A 13,416-nucleotide genomic window follows, 5' to 3' on the forward strand; every position below is an offset into this window, starting at 1 on the left:
TGATATTTTAAAGAAAACATCTTAACTTTGTGGACGTCTATTACCCCACAAAGACCATTTTGGCCCATTTTCTCATTATGAAGACTCGTGTGATTCTCACCCCTATGACCATTTCAACTAAAATTAAATATTAATAAAAGTAAGGATAATCCGACCTGAATCTTAACAAAAACACTTTCATTTCTTTTCTTTTTTATTTTTCAAATTCTCTCTTCTTTTCCATTGAAATATGCTCACATCCTCTTTAAAGAAAATTGAAGTTGCATCTACATCTTTGTCTTCTTCATCAAATCAAAGTATGGTGTATGCAACAATGAAGTCAACAAAACCAGGGCTAGAGGGACCAGGAGCAGATCAAAGTATGGTGTATGCAAAATTAAGGTATTTTTTTAAAAAATTGAGACAATTTTAGTGGTAACTTTATGTCTTTTCTAAAACAAAAAATACAAACTAGATAGGTAATGAGAGGGGAATGCAAAGTTCAACTTATTTAAGTGTATTCAAGTGTAACTTTATACTTTATTGATATCTCTTGTAGAATTACAAATACCATTATATATAGGGTGTATAATTTTATTGAAGGTTCCAAAATATTAATGGGGTGCATAATTCATCTTATTCTAGTGTCTTCAAATGTATATATTTTTCAATCTTTTTCCTTTTTTTAAAAAGAATTATTTAGAGAATATTAAAAAAAAATTGAAATATATCCCAACAGAAAAACATGTGGCAGACTAAAATCATATTATTGCCAACAAATAAGATCAATAAACTAATTAAGACCACAAACACAAGACAAAAAATCTTTCTTGATATATTTATTAATCATAATGGATCAGTCAATACTACATTTTTCCTATTGTTATGAAAGTAGTTACTCAAATTCTTTTAAATATGTGTTTTTTTTCACTAATCACTTCAAGTAAATCTTCTAATCATCATCTATCTCAAAATGGGAAAAAGAAACTACTACTCAATTTTGATTATTTTTGTATCACTCCTCTATTTGCCATTATTCTTGAATGCAACATTGGTCCATCATAATGAAAGTGGTAAGTTATGTTATTTGTACCTCATCCTAAAAGCATACTCAAAATTTGAATGAGTTTGGATAATTTTATTTGTCATCAAATTCATAATTTAATCATGTTACTGTTTTATAGTTTTAGATATGTACATATTAAATATATACTGTTTTAATATATTTCTCGGTCCATAATTTCATATACAAAATCAAAACTAAAGCTTAGATGAACTCATATCATATATTTTATATCGGCTTCTTTCTACTCCTAAGACAGATTTAACACAAGTTTTGTTGGATTTGACCAATTTTATTATTTTCGACTCAAACTATTGGTTCAAATTCAAAATTAGTCATTTTCTTTGTAAGACATAAAGTATTTCACGTAATAGTATTATTATTTATATCGGAAGATTTAATTCAAGTTGATGTAAGGTTAGTCATTTATTTACTATTATTACCTTAAATCTTTTTGTAGAAAAATTATTTAGTAATATGAAGAGTTGATAATTTAATTTAAGGTTCTAAAATATTGCTAGTATTAACAAGTAGATAATCTTACCTTTTAAAAAAAATATATATATATATAAATTTCACTATTGTCTTAGGAAAATTATAATTAATTATAAAATTTACTAACAATTTTTGTGATTGCTCAAAAGCTGCATATAGAGGCAATAAGTATTTTGGGATTTTTCCAGAGTTTTTAATCGTCCACTGTAGATGTTGTCCCGTGTATAGTAGGATAACGTTAGTCTCATATTTAATATTTATTTATGTATTTTTCAACTATATAAAAAAAATATTATATGATTGTTTAAAAATTCAGTAACTTACTAACATTTTAGATCTTGATTTAATATTTCTCATAAAATTCTTAATTTGTCCAATAAGGATATTTAGGTCATGATCTAAAACGTTTTTAAATCGTAAGAGAAGTAAAGGAGGGGTTTTTTATTAAAAAGTTTCGCCAAATGAATGATCGATGAAAACTTCAAATGACACAATATAAAATATCGTTGCATTTAATTCGATCCCATGACTAACTTTGAAATGAGAATTGTTCAAGAATTATCCCAAAATAATATTGATGAAAATTCAATAACTCTAAAATTAATTTCAATTTTTACATTTTAAATGTCAAATATTTATTATAATTAATGAGTAATAAAACAAGAAATACTAACTAGAAATTTTGAGAGGAGAATGCAAAGTTCACCTTATTCTAGTATGTATGTATATATATATATCTTTAAGAGTAACTTTTTAATCTTTTATTCTTTTTATATTTTAATTTTATTTAGAGGATGTTAAAAGAAATAATATCAATTTGGAATGTATCCCCAACTTTAGAAGAACACGTAGACTAATCTTAATTACATCATTATTAGCAAATCAGTTCAATAAACTAATTAATACCACAAGCACAACTAGGGGAATTGTCTAGATTTAATTTTACATCAAAGGTAAAATAATAATTCAAACATATTAAGAAATTGTTTATGAAGATTGTGATTTTCTTAATTTAGTAAAACATTTATAAAAGATTTTCTCTTCTTCTTCTTTTTGGAATGTTTGTTAATAATAATGGATAAAGTCAATATCTATATATATTTTTTCCCATTATTAGTGAAGTAGTTACAAATATAATACTCCTTTAAATATGTGTTGTTTTTTTCACTTATCACTTCAAACAAATTTTCTAATCATCATCTTTCTCAAAATGAAGAAACAAAGTTACAACTTAATTTTAATTATTTTTGGATCATTCCTCCATTTGTCTATATTTTTGAATGCAACATCCATTAGTCATCAAAAAAATGAAGGTGGTGGTAAGTAATATCATTCTTGTAACGATTAATCCAATTATGCTACTTTTAATATGTACATGTTTAGTCTATTTCTCAATTCATATAGAGAATCAAAACCAAAGCTATTGAGTTCAGATGAACTCATTATATACATTTTATCCTCTTCTTTCTATTTCCAAGGCCTATTCTAAAAGGGACTTTGTGCATGGATTCAATCGAATCTATTATTTTTGTTTCAAACTATGGGGGTCAAATCCGAAAATAGTCACTTTTCAACCCATGTATAATTCATGAAGTTTCAATTTTCACGAGTGTGAAACTCTATGATATTGTCCTTTAATTTCAATAGTCAAATTTGAAACTCTAAGGCTATTTCAATTTTTCAACAACATGCAAGAAATTGGCCAACGATGTTATTTTTTTATTAAACTCACTGAATCTAGATTCTGATTCGCCTGCTCTCCATATTCAAATGTTTCTTCCTACTCTTTTTTTTTTCTTTCTAATTTCCATTGCTTGATGTATATTGACATTAATTTGACCTTTTTGATGTGTAGAAATTGAGGATGAGGTGAAGTTTGATTATAATGAAAGGAGTAAGAAGGGACCAAGTAAATGGGGAGATCTAAATAAAGAATGGGAAACTTGCAAGAATGGGAAAATGCAATCTCCAATTGATATTTCAAGTTGTAGAGTCAAAAATATGAGAAAATTGGGTCACATGAAACATTACAAGCCTACTAATTCTACCATAAGAAATAGAGGACATGATATTTCAGTAAGTATTTAATTTTTTATTAAAGATATTCACCATTTTTAGAATATTCTAATTGATTTTATTGTGTCTTATTTCTTTCCTTTTACAAATTACAAGTGATATCATGAAAAGATTCAATATTATTAGCAAATCAGTTATCATATTATTTCGTTGTTGTTATTGCTTCTTTTCTTTAAATGATATAACTTTCCTTATTCATTGATATGTTTTTCAACTGTTATATTACCTTTTTTGTAAATATTTTGAGTTGCTACACTTGACTCGAGAGTCTTTTGAAAACAACTTCTCTATCTCTTCGAGGTAGGGATAAAGTCTGCTATACGTTATTATACTTTTTCATATATTCTACTACTGAATAAAATGCTAACTCTTTATAAACAGGTCAATGTGTATTTATTAGGTAGAACTAGTGCTTATTGACTACTAAAAAATAGTCACTATCTTGAAGTTTCAAATTTCAACCAAAAGTTTCCTTTCAAGATTTTTGAAAAATCTATCTTATGGGAGAAACATGACTATTTGTGAATTTTACTTATACTATTTGTGGATCGGAAAATGTTAGTTATAGGTCCATGGATTCATTAGACAACTACGAATAATTAATAACAAATCGAAAGTATCAAATTAGTTGCAATGAAATCCCAAGTTGGAACAATATGATTTAAATTCTGAATCCATCTATGATCTTATGATTATAGTATAATTTATTTATTTTTATATCTATGCAGTTGCATTGGCATGGGGATGCTGGATCAATTTTGATGAATAACACAAACTACTCTCTTATACAAATTCACTGGCATTCACCATCTGAACATACTATTAATGGTAGAAGGTACCAATAATATTTTACTCCCTCCGTTTTACATTATCTATTGTTATTTTTAAAAATAATTATCTCAAATTATTTATTATTTTAGTAGTTCAAAATAAAATTAATTTTTTTGAAAAAAATGAGGTAGGGAAAAGGGATTACAAGATGCAGGATTGAACTCTTACCAACAAAGTAAAAGATCAGCTAGTCAATCAACTAAGCTATTACTTTTTTTAATTAATTATTTTATCCTTAATAATAATTAATTAACACACATAAAAAAATTAATTTTTATTCACCAACGAATAATGTAAAATTATTTTCACAGTTAGATAACTTATAAGGTAATTACATTTAAATATTGAAATAAATGTTAATTAATAACCTAATAAATATGATTGCCAAAAATATTTCCACCACAAATTAAACTACTACTTTGATAGGTACATCTATATATAAGGCAAGATTGATAAGTAATATTTCACTGAATCCTTCTCTTTATTTATTTGCTATTTTTGTATCTGATTTGATATATAATCTTTTTCAAGATCGTTTTAATGTTTAAGAGAATATATTTTAAATTTAATATTACTTTTTATGTTGGAGCAGTTTTTCTTTATGAGAAAACTTTTCAATACTTGAGCTGTAAAATAAATTATCAATATTTATGTCTTATAAATTATTCACTAAGAATAAACATAAATTATTTTTAAATGTAAAAAAATTTATTTTTGTGACCTTTTTATCTACTTTAATTATTTTTTGATATGATTTGAATGATAGGTATGCCTTGGAATTGCATATGGTTCACCAGGAGCAGGTGGATAAAAAGGTTGTTGTAAATGCTGTCCTTTACAAATTTGGCAAACCAGATCCATTTATTTTTATAGTAAGTATTTTTTTTTTTACTAAATCTATTTATTGTCAATAATAAATAAATTTATCGACGTAAATTTAATTTAGTTGAACCTAAAAAAAAAAGGTATAAAGTACTCTGTGAGGATAAAAATGGGGATGAGAGTTTAAGTTTTTGCTAATATAATGATTGCACCTCAATTTCAAATAAATTAAGTTGGCTATATGAATTATCATTAATCATGTTCTCGGTTTAAATTAGTTTTAATTAAGCAAATATTATACAATGTTCTCGATTTAAATTAGTCTTAAGTAAGTAAATATTATACAAGTAATAATTTTTTTTACTAGTAGGAAAATTCATAGTGGAAAAAAAAATCCTTTTGAAATAGTGGAAAACTTCCTTATTTTTTTTTCTCTTACCGTTTCAATCAAATACCAGTGAAAAAAAACTCTAAACTTTTTTCAGTGATTTTTTAATCGTATTTATCGTTGCTCCAACATTCCCTTTCGATATATACTCAACTCTTATATTATTTTTGATGATTTTTTTTTTTGTGATTATTGATTATAGTTGAAGGGACATATATTATCTATGATAGATCAAGAAGGTGAAGAGAGGAGTTTGGGCATGATTAATCCAAAGTATATTACTAATAATATTTATAGAGAAAGTTACTATGAGTACAAGGGTTCACTCACTATTCCTCCTTGCACAGAAGGTGTTACTTGGCTAGTCAACAAGAAGGTAATTTTTTTTAAAAAAAAATAATCCAAAATTTAAATATTATTAAAAAATTTATGAGATTATTAGAACTAAATGATTAATTAAACATTATTTATTTTAGGTAGAAACTGTTTCAAGATTTCAAGTGAATTTGCTTAGAAAAGCTGTACATGATGTAAGTTCCCCTCTATTTTTTATTATTTCAGTTGTTTTAATTTATGCGTCCTACTTTTTTATTTTTTTAAATAATCTTTTTATATATATTTTAAATTCTAATATTTCACCTGACATGTTTAAAATCATAAATATTCAAATACATTTTAATAGATTATACCTATATTTAATATGAAACACAACATTCAAAGTTTTGTTTTTTACTTTAAAAATTCTGTGTCAGATCAAATTATGAGATTATAAAATGAAATAAAGGAAATAACATTTTAAAAGTAGTTTTTCGAATGTTTTGTATTGAATAAAAATGTTCTAGCTTCTATTGTTTTTTTAGTTTGATTTGGACTATATTTTATGTAAAATAATATTTATTATTATTGTTAGAGCTGTTAAAATGGGCCGGGCCAGTCCTACCCCATCCAAGCCTCGCGGGCCAAAGAATTTGATGGGCTGGGGCGGGCCGGCCCTTCATTCCAAGGGCTGTAAAATGGTCAACTCAGCCCAACCCCAGAAGGGTCAAGGGCTGGGGCGGGCTGACCCTCTTTTTTATGTCAAATCAATGTCATAAACAATAACATTGTTTCAATAATTCTAAATAAAATCTAGCAATAAATATTTAAAGAAAAAATAATAATATCTGAAAAACAAACTAGTAAACTAAAGAACACTTCTGATTAAAACTTTAGTTAGCAATATATAATTACTTAAAGTATTTTTTAAAATGTAATCAAGAAACTAATTAATTGTTCAAGCCATAAAACATTCTATCACATATAATATAAATAGTGTTTACTATCCAAGTCTTATATTCAAAACTAAATAATAAAGAAATTCATGAGGTAAGCTCCTTAGAAAAACTCCACAAACACTTATTTATGTTTTCTAGTTTTTTATTCTTATTTTTTTTATATTTATTTTAATTAAAATTAAATAATTTGGCTCATGGGCTGACCTCGGCCCGGCCCCGATCAAGCCTCAAGGGCTAAGGACCTAAAGGGTTGGGCTTATAAGCCCCGATTTTAAATGGGCTTGTAAAATACTATCCCAACCCTACCCCAATAACGGGTTGGGTCGGGCTGGCCCCATGGGCTAAGCCCTTTTTGACGGCTCTAATTATTGTTATTATTATTTCAGCATGCTGAGAGAAATGCAAGGCCAGTGCAACCACATAACAAGAGAAAAATTCAACTTTTATTCTCCAAGCACTAGAGCATGTCAATGTCCACTACCTGCTTTGAGATCCGACTAGTTCAAATTCGTGTTGAAAAGTCTCATCTGGGAGTAAAACATTTTCTATCAAAATCGTCTCTGGGACTACATTTTTCTTCTATAGAATTTTGAAAAAATGTAGTAGAAAAAAGAAAAAAAATGTATTCTATATTTGTACTAAAGTTTTATCTGAATATTGATGGAAGACAGGAAGAACAAAAATAACAATAGTTGTACTGACTAAGCCAGATTCATATTGCGTAGAGCCTTCCTATCAAAGATTTTTCTATTCAAACGGATCGAAACCAAGACCTCTGGATAAGAAAAATCACACTTTCAATTTGTTAATCAAAAAGAGTGTGTGAGTATCTGTCATTAAGCCTCGAAAATGGAAAAACTCCTAGTAGAGATAGCATTCCCTCAAGTAGACCTTACATGACGTCAATCTAGATTAGTCAGGCTAGTGAATTTCGAATACTAGGCAGATCAAAGAACAAAATCTACACTGTTGTCAAGTTTAATTAAGTTTTGCACAAATACTACTAATCAAAGTTCATTTTGGAATATCTTCTTGTATTCTACAGTACAAGATACGAGTTCAACAGAATTCAATAGTTTTCCTCCAGAACTTGTATTTGTGTTGAGGAGAATCCACTCAATACATATAACTAATCCATCTCGAAGCTAGAAAAGTAAAAAAGGACTGTGAGTTCAGAACTTATAAAATTAAAATCCTAAATCCATCTCTACATAAAGCAATACAGAGAGAGATTACGTGAAAGAATAAGTAAAGAATGTTCAACAACTCCCTTGTTGCAAGCAATGACATGTAAATTCCTCCTCGATGCTTTCTGAGGTAAACTCATGGAAAATAATGAAGTTATAATCATACCAATTGTTGCAGTCGTGACTCGTGGGCATTGATTTCATCGTTTATAATCAGGCAAATAGTAATTTGAAGAAAAAATCTGATCCAATGTCGCGATCAAGAACCTCATCTGATCATATCGGTAATATTAGAGCATGAACTGGACCCTCCTCTTGTCTGCCTTGTATTATAGGATTTGCAACTTGGACATTTATGTGCTACTATATGGAAGTTAACCTCAGATGTTTCCGCACAGTCGTTGCAAAGAATCCAAACCTAAAATTCAACGAAATTCAAATGTAAGGTAAAAGGCGATCAAATTCATGTACGAAATTTCAAATGGATCGACAAACTTGTTTCTTACCTTCTTGTCCTGATACATTTCAGGCATAGCTGTTGACGCAACCTAGAATTAGAAAATAGATGAACTTGTCAGTTTGAAGAGAAGAGTCGGGAAAAAAAACGTCAATCAGCTTAGTAACTACTCCCTCAGTTTCAATTTGTTTGTCTTACTGTCCTTTTTAGTCCGTTTAAGAAATAATCTTTCCTTTTTTGACAACTCTTTAGTTCTAACTTTCCACACGACACGTTTAAGACATTAAAGGTCATTTTGGTACATTCTACATATTTTTAGCTTAAGATCGGAAGATCCAAATGCCATCTTTGTTTTCTTGAGCTCCGTGTCTAGTAAAAAACAGACAAACAAATTGAAATGGAGGGAGTATGTAGTATGTACCTCCTGGTCCAGTTGTTCCCAGACTCGAGACATGTCACAGTATGATCTTGAGCAAACAGGACAAGAATACCTGCATGCACAAATTATTGGAACCGAGCACAATGCAACCAAAATCTATGTTGCTCGGATCATCCAAAATGCATAGCTTTTGGAGGATCCGACAAACAACTAGCGATGTTTTTGAAGAGTCCGAGCAACATAGACCAAATGGGGAGGGGTGTTCTGTTATGGGATCATTAAGGAATTGATTGTTCATAGAAAATCATAACACGTCACATACGTACTGGAAATGTTGTTCCATCTGCATGACACATTCCAGATGCATTGTGTGACCGCAAGGCAAGACAATGATGTTTTTTGTTGTATCAAAAATATACTGCATGAAGTTGAAAGAATCAAGAGGCAGAGTTAGGAATTTTACTTGGGGGTTCAAAATATAAAAAAATCAACACATAAGGGGTTTTGAAATCTACCATATAACGTCAAAAAATTACACACTATATATATAGTGTAAATTTTTGACGTAACCCCCTTATGGTACCCTGGATCGTTTCAGGGTTATCGTCAGAATTCTGCCCTTACCTCAAAGCAAACAGGGCAATTGTGGTGCATCGCTCTTTCTATACATTTATGTGATTCCTTCATCGAATTTGTATAGCAGCATCCTGCAAAAGGAAGGATGTTACATAACACTAACAAACTAAATACAACCTAATAAGTTATGATGCTCAAACTCTCCAAAAATGTTGCTGCACTGATGACGGATAACCCAAAAGTATAAAATTGCACTACTCTTGGAGGATCCGACACGCACCAACAACAATTTTAGAGAGTCCGAGCAACATTGTTGATAAGAGCTTTTATTGCTGAATTAAGTTCTAATTCAAGGTTGAGCATCTCACTCACCACATGTGTCACAGTGAAAGAAATTCTCCTCGCCACCCGTTCTGTTTTCAAATATTTTGAACCGGAAAATGATGAATAATACACATAGACACCACGTTACCACACCAAAAATATACAATGGCATGTGCAGATGATGCAACTGATGTAAGTTTAACTGAAATGGTAGTACTACTAGTATTATTTTCGTTATTTTTATTATTTCCATATTTCTCATTCTTAGTTTTCTATTACTATTTGTTCTCTTATCCCTCGGTTTTATTACTATCATGTTGTTGTTACGGGTTATGTTTCCACAAGTGTTGTGTTTTTGCTTTCCTTGAGCTGAGTGTCTAATCGTAGACAGCCTCCCCAGACCCCAGTTGTGGGATTACACTAGGTATGTTGTTGACACGGATGCAACAACATTTTTGAAGAGTCCGAGCAACATAGCTTGTCTTTTTATGGCTGTAGTGCAGGTATAAAAAGTAAAGAGACACAAGAATACTAAACTCGACTGAATCATTTCTAATCCATACCATCTATAATCAACCACAAGTAATCCTAATTACATATGGAACTCGTTAACGGGATATTATTTAGCGTGCACTTAAAATGAAGTGCCTCCGTAAGAAAGGTTGCCTTCATCCCATTTTGTGACTACAGACCAGCCTATGTTTCAGATGTCGTTGGCTTTGTGTTTACACAAATATGGTGTAATTTAGGAAAATGCATTAGAGAACCGATAATGATGTACAGTATGAGAAAGATATTAACCTGCAGATTCCACATTTATCACAGTGGTATTGATTCTTCGAGACCTAAAAATAGCAATCATCTTGTTAAAGCCATAGTATAAATATCAAGCAAACAACATCGTAGACGAATTATTCAAAGAATTTTACATCATCATCGAAGAAGTTGCATTTTGAGCAAAAGTACTTCCCCATGCAAACCCCGCATTGGATGCATTTTTGTTGAACCTAAAGCACAATCAAGGACCAAGCAAATTTAACATCAACTCAACATTTATAAAAACTTGAATCGAGTCGTTAACAATTGAGGGAACTCACATCCTGTTCAGTATTACACAATGAGCAAATGACCTGAAAAACATATAGAGAAAGCATAATCAAATCAGTCAACATCAAAAGGTATGAACAAGAATCTTAATCAAATACAATGTGGAGCCATATAGACCGACACCCTTTGTCGGAAAATTGTATTGTGTATATAGGTCAAAAGTTACTTTTTATACATATACATCAAATCTTGGACACCCTTAACCAAATTCTTGGTACTACAATCACACCATGACCACTCACACATTATATAATCACATATGTCTCAATTGCAAATGAAAGTGACTGAGACAAAGCATAAGTTTGTACGAAAGAAGAGATATTACATAAAGAAGATCAAGTCAATAAAGTAACTAGAAAAATGGTTCTTGAGTTCTTCGCGATTTGATAAACATCAGGTGATATATGAAAAAGCTAGCTCCATTCTACAACAACTACGCCTCAATCTAAAGCAAGCTGGGATCGAGTATATGAATCTCCATTCTCCATATCACACAGTTTAAGCTCATCTCAGTCCAGTTTCATATAAACAAAATCTATCATAAAAAACACTTGACATTCTCTATATTTTCCTACGGAGATGACAAAACTCATGTGGCTAAACAGATCTCCCAGTAGAAAAATGTTCTACCTATTCACACTATCAAACTAGAATAGCTTCATTGAGAATTACACAAAACATAAAAAGCCTAAATCACCTGCCCTTTGTGTTCTTCGTTCCTTATCTAATGAAAGAGGATTACCTATTTTAAGATGTGTTGCTCAGGATAGGTTTAGGAGGATTCGACACACACACACGGGTGCTATTTTTGAAGAATTCGAACAACATAAGCATAACTATAGAATCTTTATACAACAGAAGAGGGAAAACATTGAAAACTAACCCTTTTAATATCATGGCGAGGAATATCGTGTCGTTTGAGTGGATCAACGTCTAAAGAATTCTGATCAAGAAATGAAAAAACTAAAGAGTAATTCTCACATAAAAAGAAGAAAAAACCCAAAAAAAAATCAACTGAATATGACAGAAGTTTCTACCTTTGAGTCATTATGGCAATGTCTGCAATCAAATAACTCATCACAACAAGGTGCTCTAATTTTGCATCTCCTTCTATAATGCGAGCACCTAAAGAAGAAAAAAGAAAGAAAGATTAACAAAAATCATGAACATTAACTAGAATTATACAAAGAATGAAAACAAAGGAAAAAATATGAAAAAATACCCATAATTTCCAGAAGCCATTTCTGCCACAGATTCATCAGCAGCAAAAGAAAGAGTGGTTATATGTTCCTTCAAACTACACTCCATTTTCTTCACCCTTTCTACTGAATCAAGATTATATTTTTCCAATGGATACTCAAAAATCCCTGAAATTCAACTAATCATGGTAAAATATACACAAATTCAAACATCAAAAAGTTTGAAACTGCACTAAAAATCATACCTTTAACTATAACAAAATACATATAAAACCCCGACATCAAGAAAAGATTGACTCTGAGCTAAAAATCAGACCTTTAACTATGGCAAACGATATACAAATTCAGACATCAAGTAAAGACTGAAACTGAACTCCATTCTCTTCACCCAACGACAACATACCTAGTGTGTACACAGACCTTACCTCTACCTCCACGAGGTAGAGAGGTTATTTCCGAAAGACCCTCAGCTCAAGTAAGCATTTCGAAAAAAGAAAAATAAAGAAGTAAAGAGGACATAGCAAATAATAGGGAAAGCATTACATAGCATTCATAAGACAAGGAACAATAACAACAGCCAAAAAATGCGATAACTTGAAGCACATGAGACAACAGATAATCACAGCAATCGCAGGACAAGAAACAACGAGAATAATGCTACTACTACTGGTATGAGCGGAGAAACATATAATGCGCACAAAACTAACACCAAGCCTATCTACTAACTACTAACCTTCTATCTTAATACGCGACCTCACATATACTACTATCTAAGGACATGTCCTCAATAAACTAAAGATGCATCATGTCATGTCTAACCACCTCTCTCCAATACTTTTTCTCCTCCTTACATGCCCGAATCATCTCAATCTCAATCTCGTTACTTCATCTTGTCGACCGCGAAAGTCACTCCCACCTTGTCCCGAATATCTTCATTCAATCTTTATCTCTCCATCAATTCTACTAAATCAAGAAATTTCTCCCAATGGGTACTCAAAATCCTTGTATTTCAACTAATTATGACAGAGTTTACAAGTCCATAAATCAAAACTAATCTCAAAATCAAATCTTTAATTCTGAAAAAAATAAAATACACAAATTCACACCTCACAAAAACACTGAAACTGAGCTAAAAATAAGACCTTTAACTATGAAAAAATAAACTGAACTTCACTCTCTTCACCCAATTCTACTAAATCAACAAATTCCTTCCAATGGATACTGAACCCCCCCCCCCCCCCCCCTTTTACACCCCCAAA

General features: G+C 30.4%; 2 protein-coding genes across 3 annotated transcripts in view; one reads left to right on the top strand and one right to left on the bottom strand.

Moving 5' to 3' along the window:
- Nucleotides 1-922: 922 nt before the first annotated feature.
- On the top strand, nt 923-7,443 carry LOC102591252 (alpha carbonic anhydrase 7-like). Its single transcript, XM_015311805.1, has 7 exons — nt 923-1,052; nt 3,393-3,613; nt 4,342-4,448; nt 5,211-5,316; nt 5,857-6,030; nt 6,131-6,184; nt 7,315-7,443. The coding sequence occupies exons 1-7, from the start codon at nt 953-955 to the stop codon at nt 7,387-7,389; spliced, it is 837 nt and encodes a 278-aa protein (XP_015167291.1). The 5' UTR covers nt 923-952; the 3' UTR covers nt 7,390-7,443.
- Nucleotides 7,444-7,926: 483 nt separating this feature from the next.
- LOC102582766 (E3 ubiquitin-protein ligase MIEL1) overlaps nt 7,927-13,416 on the bottom strand; it is a 6,172-nt gene continuing 682 nt past the window's right edge. The window contains exons 2-13 of one of the 2 annotated variants that reach the window (XM_006354324.2): nt 12,181-12,325; nt 11,996-12,083; nt 11,842-11,901; nt 10,949-10,981; nt 10,781-10,858; nt 10,653-10,696; nt 9,900-9,940; nt 9,576-9,658; nt 9,278-9,369; nt 8,994-9,063; nt 8,622-8,663; nt 7,927-8,533 (exon numbers count right to left, since the gene is read on the bottom strand). In XM_006354324.2, coding sequence (XP_006354386.1) covers nt 8,384-8,533; nt 8,622-8,663; nt 8,994-9,063; nt 9,278-9,369; nt 9,576-9,658; nt 9,900-9,940; nt 10,653-10,696; nt 10,781-10,858; nt 10,949-10,981; nt 11,842-11,901; nt 11,996-12,083; nt 12,181-12,325 — 926 coding nt within the window. In that variant the 3' untranslated portion in view covers nt 7,927-8,383. Of the gene's footprint in view, nt 8,534-8,621; nt 8,664-8,993; nt 9,064-9,277; nt 9,370-9,575; nt 9,659-9,899; nt 9,941-10,652; nt 10,697-10,780; nt 10,859-10,948; nt 10,982-11,841; nt 11,902-11,995; nt 12,084-12,180; nt 12,337-13,416 lie in introns of both variants that reach the window. The other variant, XM_006354325.2, reaches the window with a different exon arrangement.

The sequence above is a fragment of the Solanum tuberosum genome, unplaced genomic scaffold (genome assembly GCF_000226075.1).
Source record: "Solanum tuberosum cultivar DM 1-3 516 R44 unplaced genomic scaffold, SolTub_3.0 scf00177, whole genome shotgun sequence".
Taxonomy (NCBI): Eukaryota; Viridiplantae; Streptophyta; class Magnoliopsida; order Solanales; family Solanaceae; genus Solanum; species Solanum tuberosum.